The sequence below is a fragment of the Macadamia integrifolia genome, unplaced genomic scaffold, assembly GCF_013358625.1.
Source record: "Macadamia integrifolia cultivar HAES 741 unplaced genomic scaffold, SCU_Mint_v3 scaffold_227A, whole genome shotgun sequence".
Taxonomy (NCBI): Eukaryota; Viridiplantae; Streptophyta; class Magnoliopsida; order Proteales; family Proteaceae; genus Macadamia; species Macadamia integrifolia.
This window is the reverse complement of record NW_024870650.1, coordinates 97,735-119,146: the sequence shown is the minus strand read 5'-3', so window position 1 is coordinate 119,146 and position 21,412 is coordinate 97,735. Positions and strand designations below refer to the sequence as shown.

Below are 21,412 nucleotides of genomic sequence, written 5' to 3'. Positions count from 1 at the left end.
ACCTAAAGAGATTGTTAAAAGTAAGGGATCCCTATAAGTAATAAAATATTGGCAAAAAAACCTTGTTGATTTGATGTAAGGAACTTCAGATTAACGGGCTATTGAAATACTCGAACATCTTAAATTCAACTTCCACTAGGCACACCTTGGGCTACTCACACGAGGGTGTTTAATGCTCTTCACTACTTTCAGTGAAAGTTGAATGGTTCTCATTCAACCCCGGTATGACCCGATACATGCGATTATGGGGTCAGTATGAGTTCGCAGAACTAGCCAGGGCGAAGGTTGAAGGCTTGGATACCCTTCATTAGCAAAAAAGGGGGGGGGGCTAATGGAAGGGTGCATGGGAGCATATTCAGCGCTTGTCAGTGGGGGGCAACATGGTCTTGCAGAGTTTGGACATTTCCTACACCGGATTCATTTTCCCTAAAATAATTTTAAATAAAAATCTTCAACTATTAATTAAAAAAATACATGACAATACATTGGATTTTGTAAGATTAAATTTGAGTATGAAATTACCAATGGGGTTGGTAGTCTAGTGGTGAAAATGCCCTCAACCTATCACGAATCGGTTGGTTGTGGGTTCAAGTCTTGGCATACCCACTATGGCCCATTGGTCTTACGAAAGTGCTATTTGCTGTATGTGGGTTTTGCCTTCTTATTCATATTAACATTAACTTGTGTACATAACTTTGGATGGGAATAAAGTCCCTTTGGAAATGACAAAACACCCATCCCTTAATATGTTTTTGAAAGGGAAATGGTATCCCACCTAGTTCTAAAAATGATACCTAAATAATTCATCATTTTGAGCCACGTGGATAGAAGATACAATAATTTCAACTATCAAATAGAGAGGACACCTTTAAGATTAACCATGTGTCAAATTTCCTAATCTAATTCTACTGATAACTCTATTATATTCTATGATACTCAGATAATGACTATGCACTTTCCCATAATTTTGAATTTATTCTAACTCTAATTTTATTTTCTTGGCAACCTTATTTGTTTCGTTTGAAAACCTGTACTGTTGGGCGAGTTAGATTCCGAGTGGGGGCGGGGATTGGCCGATTGGGAAAGAGGAGGTTTTGGAGGGACGTTATTGCCCACTACCTGCCGCGAAATTGATAGAGAAAGGTAGGGTCCGCACCACCTCACAGTCGCACACGGCGCAACCAAGAACCCTTCTCGCGTCAGCTTCCCATGGAACTTTTACTTACCAAAAATCTTCTTCTTCTACTTCCCACTCTCGATGATGATGGCTCTGTTCACTTCAGTATCAGCTGTTCTCCCTTCAGTCTCTGTCGTCTCGCTCCATCACACTCCGCGAAATCACAGGCGCTTATCGTTTCAGGTTGATGCTCTTAGCTCCTCATCCTCTTCCCCTGAATACTCCTCCACCGAAAGCGTTACTTCTTCTTCAACCCCTGTGACCAAGAAGCCGCCGGATCGAAACTTCAATAATACGGTTGCTAATCCCAACAGCGACCCAGTTATTCGCCTCGGTTCCTCCACTGAATCTTCCATCGAGAAGGTAAATATGGAATGGATTTTCTCTCCCCTTTCAGCTTTGTTTGATATAACTGATTATTGGAAAAACAATTAGACAGTGCACATCGAGAAAGTAATTGGGTCCTCACAAAAATTATGTATTTTGTGATAATTTATTTGAATTCTTTTATCCCCTGAGTGTGTTATACGGTGTTGGTATGTTTTCTCATACCAGTATTCAATTCTTGCAAAAGTTTTTCATGTTTGTGCTTTTATTGAGCAGGCAATTTTTGACTTCCGCTTCTTGGCGCTTCTGGCTGTTGGAGGTTCATTGGCGGGTTCCTTGTTGTGCTTTTTGAATGTAATTTTCGATGCACTTCTACATTTTCTGACATCAAAGATTAGAATATGTTAGTATCATTCTTACATGTGATTGGTGAAAGCATATTGGTAATTTTTTGATCATCTAGGCATGCTGGTTTTCTTCGTAATTTTTTATTCCCGGATTTTAGTTGGTGTCTGTTCTGTGCAGGGTTGTGTTTACATTTTTGATGCCTACAAGATATACTGGACAGGATGTCTCAAAGGGATTCATTCAGGAAAGATGGTTCTACGAGTAGTTGAAGCTATTGGTTAGATTCTTAAAGTTCACTTCATGATGAGTTCATTTTATCCTAGCAGTTGACATCTGATTCAACAAGTAGATAAAGCACTAGATGGTTAACTGAATATCGTTCTACTTGTGGCCTCACTTTTGGGGGTGAAGAAATATCAAAGCACATTGATCGTGGTAGGGATAGAAAGGTTATCCAATAACCATTTGAACAAGCTCAAGATCACATTCTTATGTGAACTGAGAAATATAGGGCTAAAATACATTCTGTGATGGAAATTACCATTTTTTTTTTATTTAAGTTGTTCCAGTTGGTCATCATTGCTTGTATAACTTTCTATTTTATTTATGAAGTCCTAGTACTTGTTGGAATATCTAGGGGTATGACAGAAACTAGAAGTTTCTTCTTTTCCATTTAATCTGGAGAAAAACATCTTTTGGATAGCTTTGGCAGCATTGTTTCTTTCCACACGAGTCAAAGAGTCAAAATCTAGGTTAAAGAAAGCCAGGTTGTTGAGTTCCATGCTCTCTAAGTAGGGGCTAACTACTTTTACTAAACATTAGTTTCATAAAGCTCATATTTTATTATTAGGAAACATTAATGAAATAAAGAAATATCTTCAACGCTGTTATGATTTATTTTGATGCCTAGGTGGTGATATGGGGTGGTAGTTTGTGAATTTTGGAATTTTTGAGTAAATTTTCTTATTTTTTTGTGGTTTCTGGAATAATATTATACGTAAAAGGTTATTAGAACGGCCATGTTGCTATGCTTAACATAGCCTGATTTGAGTCACTAAGGTCTTATCTCATGGTAGTTTGTAATTTTTGGAACTTTGAGGGATTTTTTTTTCTGGAATAATATTAATATTTTTGGTAAAAAGTTATTAGAATGGTCATGTTGATATGCTTAAACAGACTCTGATCTGAGTCACTAAGGTTTGATGCAGCCAATTGGGACAATTGGGTGGATAGGTTACCATCAGGATGGCAATGTATCAAATTTCTTGGACCACCTGAACTGTATGGCACACCATATCTTGGAATTTTTCCTCATATCTTCAGCTCGTCAGTTATTTATCAGAACATCAACCTTTAAATGTATTTTTTATGTTTTCTTCTGCAATGTATTGAAGTATTTTTGGACAGAAACATAACACATAAATAGGAGATGACAATGCCAGTCAGTGCACCATATTTGGGTGCCAGGTTGTTACTTTCCACAAGTCAGATACGCCTGCCTTTTACCTTAACCCTTGCAGAACTGGGAGCTTTGATAATCTATGCCCTTGTCTATTTAAGAAATTTGAAGAATATATTTTAGAAGTTGATCTTTAGGGATTATTTCAAGTCTCTGCCACAAGCAGATTTAAAGGAGTCTTTATTTTTGGTTTCCTGAAAGTTTAGTCAAACTTGTAGTCTAAGTTCAAAGAAATTATAAAATGGAATACTTATCATTGTTATAATGTTATTCAAATAAATTTTGCATTCACCATGGTTTGAAGGAATGTAATAGAAGGCTGGCTTGCCCTGAGTTATGTTTTTGTTTTTATGGATTTGGCAACTTACCTTGGGTATTAGTTTTCTTTTTTAAGGCTTTTGGTGTACATTTATGAGAAATATGAGCAGCGTGGGGTAAGGCTGCATACACTTGCCCCTCCCAGATCCTGCAGTAGCGGGAGCCTCGTGCACTGGGCTGCTCTGAGCTAAGAAAGCAATAATACCTCTCAACCAATCCATAAATTCTACTAAGAAAATTTTGAGAACCTTAACACATTGATCCAGACCAACAATAATCATACCTTCAACCCTTTAAACCCTCCTTTAGAGGTTCATCTCAATCCTTAACCAGTTTCTTTTGACCCTGTTGATAAAGATTGATAAAAACTCTCTACCTTCAAAGCCCTATCAGTACCAAACCCCCACCCCACCCTGGACCAAAAAAAAAAAAGGACTGGTCAATGTTCTGATTCTTCAAATCAAAACCCTAAATCTTGTGGGCTTGTAACCCTTGGGGATCTATTGGTCTTGCATCATACCTTTTGGCTGTTTCTTGAGGGTTGTTTTTTTTTTGGTTGTTGTTGTTTGGGGGGGGGGGTTGTTGTTGGAAGGAATGAAATAGAAGAAAGGTTTGCCCTGGGTATATGCTTTCTTTTTTATGGAATTTGAACTCATGTGTGAAGTTCAAAGACATCTAGGCCACATTTGGAACTGATTTCCTAGAGTGTCTCTTCTGGGAAGCACTTCAATGATTCTTAAAGTGAATTAAATTCTGCAGTATATTGAATCCCTCAGAAAATAAGGAAAGGATTCTTAAAATTGAGAACTGGAAACTACTTCAAAAGAGTTTAAAAAAAAATCAAAGAATCACTTTGGACAATAAATTTTTGCCAAATGCAAATAAGACCAGAAATACCAAAGAGAATAAAAAACCCCTCAGAGCCTCTTAAGACAATTGAAGATAAATTCTTTTGGAAATCTATAGATTGCATGGTTTTTTCTTGTTTTGACTTTTGTTAGGACTGATACATTGGATGTTTCTCTAGTTATCAATAAGAAAAGTATATAGAGGTATTTCAAAAAATAATAGAGCAGTACAGAGAATTCCAATGGCATCTTGGTACTTTGGATGAAAATATTCTATGAAATAGTAAGTTCATACTCTACAATTTCTCTAATACGTACACCTACTGATATATATATATATATATATTTTTAAATATTTCTGCTGTATGTTTAAGACATTCTGCTTGCTTCCTGTGGCATGCAGAATTTGACTTTTGGTTCAGGAACAGCCTTCTAACACATTTCAACACCAAGAGGACAAAAGTTTCAGGAACTCCATGTTGTGTTACATATGATATCTGATTTCCATTAAAGAGGTTTAACATTTTGTCTTAATGCAGATGTTTATCTTGCTGGTACTGTCATGTTAATATTTGGCATGGGCTTGTATGGACTATTTATCAGTAATGTGCCTCCTGACATACCCTCCGCAAATGACCGTGCTCTCAAGGGATCTTCCTTGTTCGGGATGTTTACTTTGAAGGTATGTAAAATTCATCTGAAGTTCTGAACTGAACTCCAAATATGTATAGTGCTAGATGAACCAACATCAGCTCTCCTTTTGTTATTGGTACTTGATGTTTAAATTTCTCTTTCATGTGCTTATCAATTTGAAGTTCCCATTACATCAAAATTAATAAATAATAGATTACAGTCTCATTTTATCACTAAAGATGTCACGTAGCAATGTAGCATCATCTCCGTAATTTCCAGGAATTCCACAATCAATGCTGTGTCAACCACTGGATTCATTTTATATTTAAATCAGCTAATTAATATGCATAGAAAGATGTTATAGATTCCAGATCCATATGAACCATTCACTAATGCCCCTCATACTGGTTTTCCAGTCTGCCAACCCATATATTAATACTAATTATCTTACTGGTCACCTTAATAGGATATAATTTAGAAGTTAGACTGAGTGTACATATGGGAATCTTGATTTTATCAACATACTTTCTCAAACATTAACCTTTTTGTCTGTTGCCAAATTTTGATCTGGTTCTTTTGCTGTCAGACTTGCTTTAGCTGTTGAAAGAAAAATTGGGACATTGTATCAAAGGAATGCCTCTATTTTAATTGTCCAGAATTGTGTTGGTACTTGGTGGTTAATATGTGCAGCACTGAGGAATCTGATTTAGGATAATGGGCTTATGTCCTTTTATTGCCAAGCCTGAAAATATACTAGTTTTAGAATTAGATGTGCATCTATAATTTAATTGGCATGCTGTGAGGCTGACTCAGAATCTTTCAATCAGTCCATATATAGCTAAACTACTGAACGTTCGTTGGCAGGCTTTTGATATACCTGTAGCTAAACTATTTCGATGATAACTAAGACATTTATAAATCCACTAACATAAGTTCAATTATTGTCTTGGGTTTATGTCTCACTCAGCTTAATGATGTATTAAAACTTGACTATGAATCTTGTTATTTATCTGTAGGTGAGACCCAAATGGATGAAAATCAGCTCACTTGATGAACTGAAGACAAAAGTGGGACACGTTATCGTCATGATTCTTCTTGTAAAGATGTTTGAGAGGAGCAAGACGGTGACAATAGCTACTGGAATGGATCTTCTTAGTTACTCTGTATGTATTTTCTTGTCTTCTGCCTCCTTGTACATTCTTCATAATCTCCACCAGTGAAACTAGGGTTTTTTTTTATGACCAGATCTTTGTTAGAGAACTATTTGAAAATATGTCAAATAAATGATCTTCTTACCTTTATTTTATACTATGTAATATCTAATCTACACCATGGATCAGATGATTCTGTTTGCTCACCATCGATTCAGGGGTTCTGTGTTCATTTCTTTTGTGTGGGGAAGAGATTCTATTCTTGATCTGGGTTCTTCCCATCTGAAGAACCCTGTCTATGTATCATGTTCAAGTTAGTGAATTTTGAGCTTTCCGTGTAAGAACTTTCAAATCCAGAATTAGATGAGCACTCATGCACTGAAAATTTTGTCTGTGGGTTTTGTTGTAGCAAAAATTGAACCAGTATACCCTTCTGGTATTGTGACAGCAGATTGCTTACCTATTAGGATAAGTAATAATATCACATGCCTATTGCTAACTCTTGACTTTAGAATATGATATGATGTTTTTGAAATTTGGAGGCATGCCCCTGCTCAGAGCATTAATTATCAAGAAGATTTTTTATTATTTTTTTTAATCTGTATTATCAAGAAGATGTTAAGTGACTATTACTTTGGTTTGGGGGGGGGGGGATTAATTCTGTGCACTGGCATTCCTTGATTGAACAATCTGATGGTTTGTGACATAATTGAGAATGTTGACATTCAACAAACTTTGTCATGCTTGAATAGTTGGAGCCATTTCCTACCTGTGTAGTTATTGAATTTTCCAGGCTTTTCATATCATTCATGAAATTGAAAATCTAATGTGTCCCCCCCCCCCCCTCCAACATTAATGGGAGAATTTACAACCATAGTGTGGCTGCTGGGACTCGAGGCCATATCTATACGACCACAACTCAGAGAGGTTTACTATTGAGCAGAAAACTAACTGATAATTTGATTCCAACTGATCTGTGATATCGTATCAATATTGGCTAAGACTAACATACACACCAGTACTTGTAAGCTTACCAAGAAGGCAGGGACCATTTATTTAAAGCATGAATCCGAACCTCACTAGAATGAAATCATCACTGTCTAGCAGGTAATGCTTTTCCTGCTTTGTTGCATCAAACACAACTGAATTGGGATTTATGATGCTTAACTGTGTGATGATATCTTGCTCCACTATCTTGCTTCTTTCTAGCAAGTAGAAAGTAATGGTCAAAAGGACTTCATATCGCGAATGGATTTTTTTTGAGATATATGATCCTCACTGCAACACCTTTCCGACTTTCCCTACATTAAAACTTGATAAATTGGATCCCTGAAAGCTCCAATTCGGGCTGGCTTGAATCATTTGGCATTACACTACTAACCCACTCGCCTTCATCTGTCTTTGTACTAGTAAGTTGTCTATTGGCACATGATAAATGATACATAGTGGGGGAAGGGTTAAAAAAAAAAAGGAGGAAAAAGCAAAACAGAGAGAGAGAGAGAGCTCTTACATGGACCTATCATTTACTTACTGGTTTAAACTTCGAAGATGACATCCTGTTGATGTATGATGTCTTGTATTCCGTCGCAGTTTAATCTAGGGAGTACTGGTGTAGCACCTAGACAGGCAGGACGGCGGTCCCGCTAGCCGGTTAGCGGGCCGTGGGGGTTGCAAGGGGGGCGCAGCCCCCTGCTCGAATTTTTTATTTGAGGGCAATTGTAGTTTGATCCGGATTAGGGTTTTTTCGCTATATATTTGTAGCGAGAGTTTCTTTCTTTGTAATACAAGCAATACTGAGAAGTGTGAGGACGAGCGCTGTAACCCTATTCTCCATTGATAGTGAAGCAGGATATCATTTCACCGGGGACGTAGGCAACCTTGCCGAACCTCGTAAAATTCGTGTGCATTGTTTGTTTTGTTTTTTCATTATCTTCTGCATTGTTTTAGGGTTGCGTTTCTACACATCCACCCTTTTCCATGCGTTCAAGGTGGACTTTGAAAAATGACATTAGAGTACCCAGAAGGAAGAGGTATAGTGGGAAACCCACAACTTACCATTGACTCTGAACAAAATCATTGATACAAACTTTACCAGAATGGTAGCACCATACTCTTTCAGAACTATGCAATTTTACCCCGGGAATTTCAAGATGGATTAATCTGATTCCAATTTTTTAAATTGTATTCAGCCATATATGTAGAAGCGAAGCAACGACCAGACAGTGAATATAAAGGCAGCCGACCATGAAAATGACATCTCAATTATTTTCATGGTGCAGCCATATATTATTATTATTATTATTTTTAAAGAAATTTATGAAAGAGAAATCATATTACTCTTTTGGAGAGAGATGTTATACTTTTATTTTTTTAGAGAAGACTTAATTTAAGAAAATAAAAAGGTTCAACATCATTTTTTATTTAACAGTGGCTGATAGGTATCTCATCGTTCGATCTCTTTAGAAAGCATATAGTCTTAAATCCCTTTCGTATAAACTGATACAAATCACTCAGTAAATTAAAAAGTTCACTAGGCCACCCCCACATTTTCTTGCATTGGTCAATCCATCACTTCTTAATAGTCGATCGAGACTACTACATCTGTCCATCCTTGTACTTTTTCCCTTCGCAACCCTTAGTATATTCTTCCATCTCCGGTTCTTGAGAATTTTCTACAAAACCATTATTCATATTAGGTTACAACAAATTGAGACTGAACACCAACAATGAAGGCCTTCTTGTCGCACCCCGAGGGGAGTTGAACTCGTTACCTCTTAATTTTCAAGTGTTGGTCTTCGTCAATTGAGCTACCCCCTTGACGTATCATAGTAGGAATCAGATACTAGAGTTGAACAAAATATTATTATGGGATAACCATAAGTAATAAAAGGATATTATCAGACTTTGATAACCTGGTATAGAAGACAATTGACTTATAAAGATCCAAAACAGAGGATGCCATGAATGATTCTGATCTGAGACCTAATGGTCCAGCAGCCAAAATTCTTTTTGAAAAATCACAAGATATAAACACATGCCAAATAACGAGGGGATGTTAATCTTCCCTAGGAGATAGACAGATCTTTTCTTTCCTACTCACTCAGGTTTTTTTTTTTTTTTTAATCAAATTCTCCAAATATCTGCCACCACATACAGAGATGTTAGTTTCCCTCTCTGCAAGTACAAGTATGGGAGAGAAAAGGCTACAAAATTCTGTTGGATATGTGTGTCTATCAAACCTAGTTTATTAATAAGATTGTTTAATTTCATTTATTCATGTCATTTATTTATTGGGCTTATAAGTTGTTCCATGGGTTTTCATCCAAAATTGTTCTCGGCTAGGGATAGGACCGGATATCCTATTCATATGGTCGTTACATTGTATGTCACCAGGGATGTGATTCTGGTACATAAATGTAAGTACACATACTGTGTGTGTATAGAAAAGAATCTGGTAAGAATCTTGCATGTATTATTGCCAGTTGTGTGAGGACAAGATTCGTACCCATCACTTGACTTTTGACCTGAGAGATCCTATTTGTTGCAGTGTTGTATCACGTGTTTTGGTAAACCAGTGGTTGACGTCCAACGAACTATATATCGGTATGCTAGACATGTGGTCCCACATTGTTAATGAAAGAGATCGTCAACATAGGATCCACTATCCTTAATTGGAGAATATCGACAAGAGAGAGAATGTCTGTACTTGATCGGACAGAAATCTGGTATCAATGTCGTTTTTGTAAATTGTTTACAAAATTATTTTTAATATAAACAAATAATATTTTATTTATTAAATTTTATTTGAAATATTTTTTTGGCGTCCGATCATGTTCACAGAATCTCTGAAACAGACATGTACAATGAGTTGGGGTTAGACAGTATTAAATTACATGACCTATAACTCATTATGGGATATTGAAAAAGTGGAAAGTCTTATGTGCAAATTAAAGAGTTAATATTGCATGACAAGATTTGGGAATATTAAATGGTTTATTATCTTTTTATTTATGTTAGTGAATAAAATATAATTTGAATATATTTGTCGCCCATAATAAGAAAAATAACAATCTCTTTTAGATTCTACTTCTTCTCACTTTAGAAGCAAAGTAACTATTCAATTTGGAAACTATTCTCTACCACCAAGATTTGACTTTCTCTGTTTAGGAAATAAAGATTTGACCAAAAGAGAAAACCCTAAAACAAGTTTTGTTATATGAGGGTTAAGGGAGAAAGAGATTTAGTTTTTCTTTCAGAACCTCCTCTTTTCTCTCCCATGCTTTCTCTCTCCCTTTCTTCTCTCATTTGTGAGTAAGTATGTGTGAAGGAGAAAACTTTAATGGTGGATTGTTCTTCTCCAATTGAACATGGATTATAGTTTCAAAGTGTTGAGATCGATCCCTACAGTTGCTCAAATGTGAAAAAACTATTATCTGGAGGAGGAACTTCAATTGTGGTTCTAAGGTAAATCATTTCTTTCCTATGTGATTAATTTTTGTACAGTGATTTCAAATGCAAGAGATCCTAATTCGATCCCTTCCGCTGCGTGATTGGATTTCTACCAACAAATTCATAAGATTTCGTGTGGCCCATGTATAGATCGGATTGCAGCTGGTAACACAGCAAATTAATGGTGGGGCAAAGATACCGACAATGAAGAGAGAGACTGATCAAAGGCTGGGCCCTGGGGAACCAAAGGATACCATTTATGCAATGGGGTCTTAGAATTTGACAAATATGAATGGACTGGAGTGGTGTTGGATACTAAAAACAATTACTACTTTTTGGCTTCTTCTTTGCCCAATCCAACCAACCTCTTATGAATCCACATAACAAATAGAGGTAAATGGACAAAGATAGTCGAGTTGACAAGAGACAACGATGCCAAATTCAAAATGAAACTTACATTATAAGGTCGGGGATGATACAAACGGCTAGTCCTCGCCTTGCGCAGAGAGTTGGGAATGGTGGTTGGTTGGTTCGGTAAGGAGTTTTCGTTTTTTTCTCTGTTCTCATGGATGAAGGACCACAAGTCCAATGGAAAATGTTAGGTGTAGCTACTACCCTAGAAACCACGTTCGTAATGATACAAACATTCTTCTATATTTTTCCATGACACAAATGTTGTGTGAAAGTTCGATGGAAATTTTTGTTTCACACTGGATAGTGGGTCCACATTCATAACAATAATTTGTATTAGGATTGAAAAAGACAGCAGGCAAGGGAAAAGTAATAAATAATTGAATCTTATACCACACCTTTCCTATTTATTAGACGGGGTGATATAGGTCTAATCTCAATGAGTGGTGTAAATGATCAGTTTTGTTCTCATTGAAAATTATCTTTATTAAGAAAGTCTCAAGTTTGTAATATAGTGGAGAGTCCATACCCAAAGGAATATGACGATAATAACTAATCTTGCTTTTTTGCCTAGTCTCTTGTCATGTCTTCTATTGGTGGGTGGATTTTATTATATCATTTTTTTTTTTTGTTAATGACGGATATTCAGGCCTTCAGCTTGACTAGTTCTGCAAGCAATGAAGAGTATTAAACACCCCTATGTGAGTGGTCCAAATTGTGCTTAGTGGGAGTTGAACTTAGAACATTCGAGTTTACAACTTGTGCCAAGTTCGTTATTCACCAACTACGCTACCCCCTTGGGTTGATTTTATGCATATCATTGAACATGCATTATAGTTCATTAAAAGGAGATATAAAGAAGAGAGAACGAATGCATACGTAAACGTTCGTGAGTGATATTAACCCTTTTAAATGTTTTCCTACTTTCCATTATACTTGGAATGAATAGGTTCTATGGACTTTAAAATGACGAAACCCTCCCCAATTGCACAAAAATCCTCTATGAAGAGACAGTGAACGGTAATAAGGATCCAATGGTTGAGGTGCATGCCAGAACCCTCCCTACTATTGAATCATCACTATCACTCACTGTTCATCGTTCATCGTTGAGGATTTGAGTCCCTTCCCAATTAGGATTTAATAAGAATAAAAAGACTACACATGGTAAGTGACCATCATCATAGAATTAATTGGTTGACTTTTTTTTTTTTTTTTTTAAAAGCCACCCTGCGTTTTAGAGAATCCTCCCTCTTAAATTTAATACCCTTTTTCTCTGTAAAAATAATGAAAGGGCAAATAAACTCTATTCCATATGTTTAAGTTGAACCTCGAAAATGGCATTAGCGAATATCCAAAAGGAAGAGCATTTCAGTGGGAAACACAGTAAATGACCATGGACCATGGACCCTGGACAACAACCAGGGATCCGAAATTCACTGGAATTGCCCAGAATCGTACTTTTCTAATTAAACAACTTCTACACAATGTCGGTATGTGTCTCATTACCAGTCCACTTACTTTATATATATTAATTATAGCCATGAAATTGTATATGAATATAGGGGCAGCCTACCATACATGAAAATGACATTTCATCTATTCATGGTGGTCATTTACTGACCGACCACATACACTTTAATTCATCTCATCGTGCCACATATCTTCTTATTAATAACTAAGTTGGAGAAAGAGAGACACCATATTCATAGTATATTAGTATGCCCTCTTTTGGGAGATTAATATATTAATTAATTAACCATTTCATGATTATTAAGGAACTTGTAAGCCATTGTTGTTTGATGGTTATTTCCTCTCCTTGAGTCATCTCTTCCTTCTTTTCCCAAACTCTAACTCTTTTGGGTGTAATAGAAAGATCTTGTCCATGGTATTAGATATATGAGTATCAACGGATCAATATTAAGTATCAAATATATCGGACAGTTTGCCTTCAAATATAATAATATCATAAGGTATTTTGACAATTATACCATCATGTCCGTATTATATACATCAATTTAATATATAAAACCATGATCTTGTCCTCCACAATACTTAAATTCATTTTCCCTTTATATGTATGAATGTTACCCTCTCCGTAAGAGTGATTGTGTGTGGTCCATACTCCATACCAAATGGTGGAACATAGATAATTACCAGTGAAGAAAAAGACAGGATCAAAGCCCGAGGAGCTATAGGGCCTATAACCGGATCCATCAAAGAAGTGGAAAGAGCTAGCAATCATATCATGATGCCTCATTAGTCTTTATTGGGGATTTAAAAATTTGACGATTCAAGGGAGAAATAATTTCAACTCTATCAAATCGAGGACCTTCATAGGTCAGACGACTTGGTGGCCGTGGAGTAAAACACCACAACCACATCCACCTGTCCTGGGTGATGTGTGGTGTTTGATTGGATACGTAAAACAATATTAGCCTGGTGGTTTTTTTTTGACCTTTGTTATGTGGCAGTGGGAGGCAGTTTTCTTTCATCCATGATCAATCTGTGAATGTTTTGGTTGGTGTCCCCAAGTCCTAAAGTGTCGGATCCAACTCCTCTTTTGAGTGATGATTGCTTAAGTCAGTCCATAGCTATCTGGGTAATGTCCAAACAGTGATATAACGGCTGTACTTAATCAAGAGCCATTAGATCACCAGTCAGACATATGTCGATCACCCAAGTAACTATGGGTAAGACTTGAATGATCACCGCTCAGGAGAGCATCCCAATCCCAAGGTGTCTGCGTATCCGACTATTGGGGAAAGGTGAGGGTAATTATGGACTTTGTATTATAGATATAAAATATTTAACAATTTCTCTAATTTATTTATTAGGGCCTGTGGGGCAGTGGGGCTTGAGTTTCTTTTTCCTGCCTTTATGCTTTTCAGAATAAAGAATTATTCTGTGTGTGACATTTAACCTTTTCTGCCTCTCACATGTTTGTTTTCTTATTTCCTATTATGCTGAAAAAGTGGATAGGAAACCTCAACTCTCATAGGGAAGTAGAGCAAAGGAAAAATTAAATGGGAAATAGTTCTTTGCACCCAAACATCCCAGTTAGAGTTTAATATGCATCCAAGCCACATGGCAAATGGACATTGGTTATAACCGTCAAAATTATCAATATTTATGCAACCATGCAACTGCAATGTTACACATCTTATATATATATATATATATAATATTTTTTAAATTAAAAATATATTTATTTTGGCAAGGTATAAGGGCCCTATAGTTATAAAAGGTCAGATATAAAGAAATAAAGGGGGCCCGCAAGGGGCCCAATGAGCAAACTTATTATTGAATCTACTTGCAAGAACAACTAGGCCCACGCTCCTTTTATTTTTTCACTTTTTAGGGCCTTGAGCTTGAAGTTTGCAATTTGTTTTCCCAACCCAACTTATCTATGCATAGAGATGTGTGCCAATTCACTGCCCAACAAAATCATTTTAAATAATTGGCAAAAATCATTTTTTGACAAATATATATATATATATATATATATCTCATAAGTATCACTGAATCTATTTAAATATAAACTGGTCCAGGGATCAAAGCAATCTCTTTAATATTTTATATGTTTCATAGATGTAGAAGATCATTGTTTTCGTCCGACATATCATTTCATGAGTATCAATTCCAAGGTACTAAACATAGTTGTTTAATTTTCGGATTAATTCATGAATTAAAACAAATGACATCACACTTTTAGATGCCCATTCTATTTTTTTCCATTTTAAGACCCACATTGGAGCCAGACAAGAGACACGTAAAGGGTTAGAATAGGACCCATAAGGGCAACAAGAAGGCCCACTTGACTCATGTTAGACCCAATTGTCTGCCATTAAGATAAAAGCTCATGGTGTAAGAGCTTTTAGTAGGAAAGCAGTTTTTAATGTTAAAAAAGAGTTTTGAAAATCTAAGACAATTAGAGAGTGCATAATAATTGTTAAAGTACCACGGAGTGCATGGACTTACATGGGAGACCTATATCAATACACAATGAAGTATATGATTGATTTTGAATACAAAATTTGATAAGTATCATGATAAGACCATCTATTTTCTATCCAATAAATAAAAATTATCAAATCATTCTCACATGACCTAAAATTTTGTGGACCAACAAAGGAATCATATCTTGATGGGATGTGAAGTGGTATTTCCACCATGTGATAACTTAGTTTGTTTTAATTAAAAAAAAAAAAATCTAATTTATCTATTATAATTATTAAATTAGATGAAAAAGAGTTGGTCTCAATCAAGCATGTGCAACTTGTGGGGGTCCATGGACAAATATACACATCGCTATATGGAGTATTGGCTAAAACAACAACAAAATGTTGGTATCCATGGGTACCCTTATCCTTACAGTTGTTAGATCTAACCACCAACATTAATACAATTTGTATTTATTCTATAGGAGAGACCCCTCGCCGCATGCTTCATGGCAAGAAGGTTCTTAAATGCCAACTAACGGTTATATAAATCAGCCAGCAAATGCTGATTTATTGAGGTTGGATTGAAATTTTAAGCCATTTGTGCCAGGGTTGACTAGTCTTAATTTTTTTTTCCCCTTGTCCATGATGCATCTGATCATGTTTTTTTGTCAAAATAACATTTTGCAAAGAATTTCATTTGAAGAATAGAGAAGTTAAATTAAAGATAAGAGTTTTTCATTCAACTGTTGAGGAAATAAATTAAAATTTCCCACTAATGATGCGACCATATGAGTGAACTCTTGGACTATCATTATACTTCTGCATTTCAAATCTAAATTACCCCGTCTATTATGACGGTTATGATAATCTAGAGTCTTGATTATATGAATGCCTAGAGAATTGTGAAGATTAGTAATTTGTTGAATTTTATGCTGAGATTCAACCAGATATCCTCTCATGTGATAGACATATTTTTTTTAATTAACATTAAAGAAATCATAATCCATTATCTCCTTATGAGCAATCAAACTCATGCCTATTGTACCAAAAAAAAAAAAAAAAAAAAATTCAAACTCATGCCTAGCCAGCGGACACCCAATCCTTGGTGTTGGCTTAGAACTTTCACATATTTAAAATAAATTGTCTTTTTTTTTTTTTCTTTTTATTAAAATAAATTGTCACATAGCTTAAAATATATGTGAAAGATTTTTTCTTTCTATCTTTTGATGGGAGGAAATGAAGGATTCTTACAATGAGAACGAGAGGTGAAAATTTTGCTTTGATAACCCGAACTTGCGCTGAGCCCAAACAAGGCTTGGGCTAAGTTTTTTGACCCTGAGGGCAAGGTTGGGTTGAAAAACCCCCTACCCTGGGTCAGGATTGGGTCGGGCTCGGGTTGAGGCCTCAATTTAACCCTAAATTTTTATATTAGAATCTACGGCTCCAATTGGTATTTCATTTTTCCATAATTTTTTAATGTATAAGATATGAATGGCAAAAATAGATCAATCAAAGTTAATCTAAATATTGCAGAAGTCAAGATCAACCCAACTCGACTCCACTTGGCCTTGATAGGGTTAATTAGGGTCGCCCCTAATGGAATAATTAAGATATAATTAATTTATGTAAATAAAATAACCATAGGGGATGTAGCTCAGATGGTAGAGCGCTCGCTTAGCATGCGAGAGGTACGGGGATCGATACCCCGCATCTCCACTTGTTTTTTGTATCTTCCTTCAAGGAGAGTCAGAACTCAGAAGCCTATGTTTTCTTTCTGATGAAATGCATCGAAATGAGTTGATTTTGATTTTTTGCCCTTGCTCCTTGTTGGGGGCTTTTCTCTTTTGTCCTTTTCTTTTTGTTCACCTTGTGGGGGAAAAAAACAGGGGAAAAGCTGAGAAGGAGAAGCACGAGAAACTCTTTCACAATTCTATTCAAGATGGAAAGGCTATCTTTTTCATGATTACATCTACAAAATTTCTTACAATTCAGTCTGGATTCAGCAGGGAGGAAAGTTGGAAAAAGAACGGAAAAAAAAGCTCGACACTAATGGAGTTAAACGAGCAAATACCAATCGAAAGGAACCCACCCATCAACTGAAAGGGGGTGATAACAGAGATGAGATGAAGATTAATGGAACCCATCAACTGAAAGAGGCGGGGGTGATACCAGAGATGAGAAGAAGATTAAGTGATGATTGGTGAGGCGGTTGGTCGGTAAGTCAATCAGTCCAGCTGGTCAAATTTTCTCTTCGGCGAAGAAGATGACTTCCTCAACCAATGCAGTTTGCCGGCTAGTTGCTCTAGTCTAGCCTTTAACAGAGGAGGAGATCTATCCAACCCATCACAAATCTGCAACCAAAACAATAAAACGAAACTAACCCAGTTCAACAAACCAAAAATCAAGTAATGGGTACCAAACACAATGGTCGATAGAGATTTAAAGGAATCAATGAAGACAGTCAGAGATACCTTGCACTCAGTGTGATGGAGTATCTTGCTCCCATCACGGCAATGGGTAGAACGAACAATCTCAAGGTGATGGGCTTCAAGCTCATCTAATATGGCAGAGAGTGGGAGAACCTGTGACGTCCCCTTGGAATTCGTATCAGTCAATGACACATTAACTCGGTCCCCTCTTATCCGAATCGACACACACGAAGAAATCTCGGCCTCGACTCGGATGTCGAATTCCGACGAGTCAGCGGAAGCAGAGTGACGGTCTAATCCCTGGACAGGCGGCGTCGACGACTGCGATATCCTAGAGGAAGTGGAGGAATGCGACTTTTTCCTATTCTGGAGAGATCGGAGACGAGCGGCAGCCGAAGGTATGTACTTGATGATCTCGTCAAGGATTGCTGATTGTTCCTTTCGGACTGTGTTGGAGTGTGGGAGGAGAGCATGGAGGGAGAGGAAGAGCTCTCGCATTGATTTGCGCCGCTCGCGCTCGGCCAACTTGTGGCGCTCTCGGGCGTCGATGCCGCAGATAGCGGTGGTTGCGTCGCCGGTTTTGCTGTGTGTGAATGATCCTTCTGCGTCCCATTCGTTCCAGTCGATTGCCATGGTTTTAGATTGTCCTTTGCTTTGCTCACAGTGAAACAGAGTTCAGTACAGATCGTCTATACAGGGAGGAGGAGCAGAGAGGTTGGGATTCCTCTATTTCTTCTCTCTCGTTTCTCTCTCGTCTAATCCCACTCATTTATGTGCTTGAGAAAAGAGAAAAGATAAATAACCCCTCTCTCTCTCTCTCTCTCTCTCTCTCTCTCTCTCTCTCTCTCTCTCTCTCTCTGTGTTAGGTGTACAGACAAATAAGCTAAATGTGTGGCGCAGGCAACACTATGTAGGGCTTCGAGTGATGTCATACTTGGCTTAACGCTTTACGCCATGTGGCATATGATGTGACAAATAATAAAGGTTGGATGGTAAAGTCATTTTCCAATTTTTTTTATTTATTTTTTATTTTTTATAATAAAAAAAAGATACTCCATAATAGTGATCATAGGCCGAGAACAAGCCCTTTATGCCAAGACTCGAACTCACAACTAGTTAACTCAAGTGATGATAGGTTGAGGGCATTTTCATCATTAGGCTACCAACCCCATTGGTACTTTCAAGATAAACTACATGTGAAAGTTTGAAGATTCAAATTGATTTTAACCATATAGTTCACATTGTATTGAAATTTTTTGAAACATATTTTATTTAACCAATTTGAATTCTTATAAATATATAAAAAGATTGAATTTTCTTAAGGTCATGATGAAAAGGTAATCCTTGACCGCATGGCTTTAGGGTCACTTTACAGAAGTTGCGTTTGTCATATGGTGATTTTTTAGAACGTTGATGTCACCGTGTGGTGAAGAAAAATTGTCTTATAAATAAGACACATTTAAATCTTTTTAATTTCCATAAATAAGGCTTAATTGAGTTGTATATTTTTTTACAAATAAATAGGGGATTGTAAAGTCTACCTAAGCATCGAATTGTTATTGAAAAAAATATAATTGAATTATAATATTATTAAATATGGTAATTGAACTGTTTTCTAATAAATTCCTTAGTGCTATTATATTTTTACAGAAGAGGGCGTTTTCTGATGCACGCGTGTAGTCTTGTATCAATGCATGTCAAAGGTTTCTAACCCGCTAATTATTTAGTTAGTAATAATTAGGAACATTTTTTAAATTTTAAATTCATATACATAATTATAAGAAAGTGCTTTAAGAGTGATTTTCAAGATCATAAGTTTAACCCGCTATCATGTATCATGTGGGTCCCTTGTATATAAATTGTTAGACACTCTAATGTTAATACTTTTCTAGTGCCATATAGATGCTCTATGCCTCTATCCTACAATTGTATATAGGTGTTTCTAGACATTAGACGCCCATCGGATACCATGTTGCGCCATAGATGATCAAAATGCTAAATTTTACACAGAGAATAGTACTTGACATGCACATGTATATATATATATATATATTTTTTGTTAACCAAGGTGTCTGGGCTAGTTTACGCGCACCTCAACTAATCCTCGGGGAGACATACACACACACACACTCACAGAATGCATACGATAGGGTTCGATCCCACAACCTCCTTCCCTGGATGTCGGTTCCACAAGCTGAAGCCACCATCACTAGGCTATCCTAGTGTTTGTATATAGGTGTGTGAATTTAAATTTAGTATGTTCCACCTCATGATCATTTTCTCTATATTAAAAGAAACGGTACAAAATAATTGAATTCCGTCACGTGTGTGCTGAATGTAGGGGTGTCAAAACCAAGCCCGAACTGATAAAATAGATCAAAACCGACCATAAAAATTCGGATCGAACCAAACCAATCCATTATTGGATTGGTTTTGGACTGAGGTATGTTGGGAATGGTTGAAAATCGATCCAAATCTAACCGTCCAATAACAAAACCGAATGAAACCGATATATTGATTTGTATTGTAATAGTGCTTCCATTGATTTCTTTGATCACTAATTGGTTGGATAGTTCAATGAATGATTCGATAATAGGGTTCATTTTTTGATTTTGATATTAATTATTCTTTTAGTAATTAGTAATCCATCAGTTTCATTATTAGTTTTTCCCATTACAATGATAAAACATGATTTTATCATAAATTAAAGGTGTTTTTGTCAAATCTTTTGTCATTACATAATATGAATATAAGATTTCATTATGATTTAAGCTCAATAATAAATCGATCTAAATCGGTATCAACTTGATATTATAAAATCAAAATAAATCGAAATCAAATCAGATCAAAAATCGAAATCGATTAAAAACCAAAGTTTTTAAACAAATTGATTTTAATCTTCTTCATTCTTAGCTTGAAATCGATGTAAACTGATCAAAATCAAACTAAACCGTTCAATTTACATCCCTATCTGAATGGAAACAAAAAATAGATGATACTCCAAAATCAATTTAAAAACAAAGGCATTGCACACAGACGGAAATATGGGCTTTTGGCGCCTTGGCCTCTCTCTCTCTCCGCCGAAAGCGCAAGTACACCAATCATGAAGTACCACTACTTTTACCATTGGCACTGGACATGGCAGTGACGGTATTTTCGTCAATACAAATGTTATGTGCAATTATTGATTTCATGGGTCCCCACTACTTACTATACGGGGCCTATGATCCCTATTCTATGGACAACGTACATACTGTCAACCACGTACAGAAATTTTTTTCATTTTTTAATATTAAATTTTGGGGACCATATAACTCATCGCGACATGATTGAAATTTTCTATTAAAAGCTTTATTTTTTCGGTTCACCTCGTCTAAGAGTCCCAATCCCCATTACCTTGGAAGTTGGGACTCTTATAAAGTTAATTTATAACTGATGAATGATCACGGCGTCGAATCATTCAAATATGACTCTTTCCAACTCTTTCTACGGTAAAAGTACTGAAGTTATGATGTTGTTTTCCTTTTTGGGTGCAACAACCAAAGGCATCATCATTCTATCTTAAAAAAAAAAAAAAAAAAAAAAAAAAAAAAAAAAGAATGGGAGAAATGATTTATATGTTGGGTCTTCTTTTTCAATTGATTACATTGATATTATCATTATATAATCATAAAAAATTAAGTCACTTTTTTTTTTTTAATTTATAAAATTTCTTATTTTTCTCTTCGCATGTGTAAGGTGAGATGGTAACGATTAAAAGTTTCTTTATCATATCCCTTGATATAATATGGTTTGATTACAAATTTTGCTCTATTTCAGATTGTGAGGGGATAAAAAAGGGTAAACACAAACTCTTTGTAACCATGTCCAGTTACATAAAATAAAACCTACAACTTGTTAGGTTTTTTTTTTTTTTTTTTT

The 21,412-nt window shown here is 36.1% G+C and overlaps 2 protein-coding genes and 1 non-coding gene across 3 annotated transcripts; 2 read left to right on the top strand and 1 right to left on the bottom strand.

The window, feature by feature from the left end:
* The first annotated feature begins 1,122 nt into the window (after positions 1-1,122).
* LOC122071437 lies at positions 1,123-6,467 on the top strand. Its single transcript, XM_042635792.1, has 5 exons — positions 1,123-1,540; positions 1,781-1,858; positions 2,030-2,129; positions 5,017-5,159; positions 6,127-6,467. The coding sequence occupies exons 1-5, from the start codon at positions 1,259-1,261 to the stop codon at positions 6,328-6,330; spliced, it is 807 nt and encodes a 268-aa protein (XP_042491726.1). The 5' UTR covers positions 1,123-1,258; the 3' UTR covers positions 6,331-6,467.
* A 10,238-nt stretch (positions 6,468-16,705) lies between these two features.
* TRNAA-AGC lies at positions 16,706-16,778 on the top strand. The gene has a single exon. It is a non-coding gene; the product is annotated as a tRNA-Ala (tRNA).
* Positions 16,779-16,968: 190 nt separating this feature from the next.
* LOC122071431 (protein IRON-RELATED TRANSCRIPTION FACTOR 2-like) lies at positions 16,969-18,282 on the bottom strand. Its single transcript, XM_042635786.1, has 2 exons — positions 17,534-18,282; positions 16,969-17,413 (listed from the first exon to the last, which is right to left on the bottom strand). The coding sequence occupies exons 1-2, from the start codon at positions 18,122-18,124 to the stop codon at positions 17,288-17,290; spliced, it is 717 nt and encodes a 238-aa protein (XP_042491720.1). The 5' UTR covers positions 18,125-18,282; the 3' UTR covers positions 16,969-17,287.
* Positions 18,283-21,412: the final 3,130 nt, after the last annotated feature.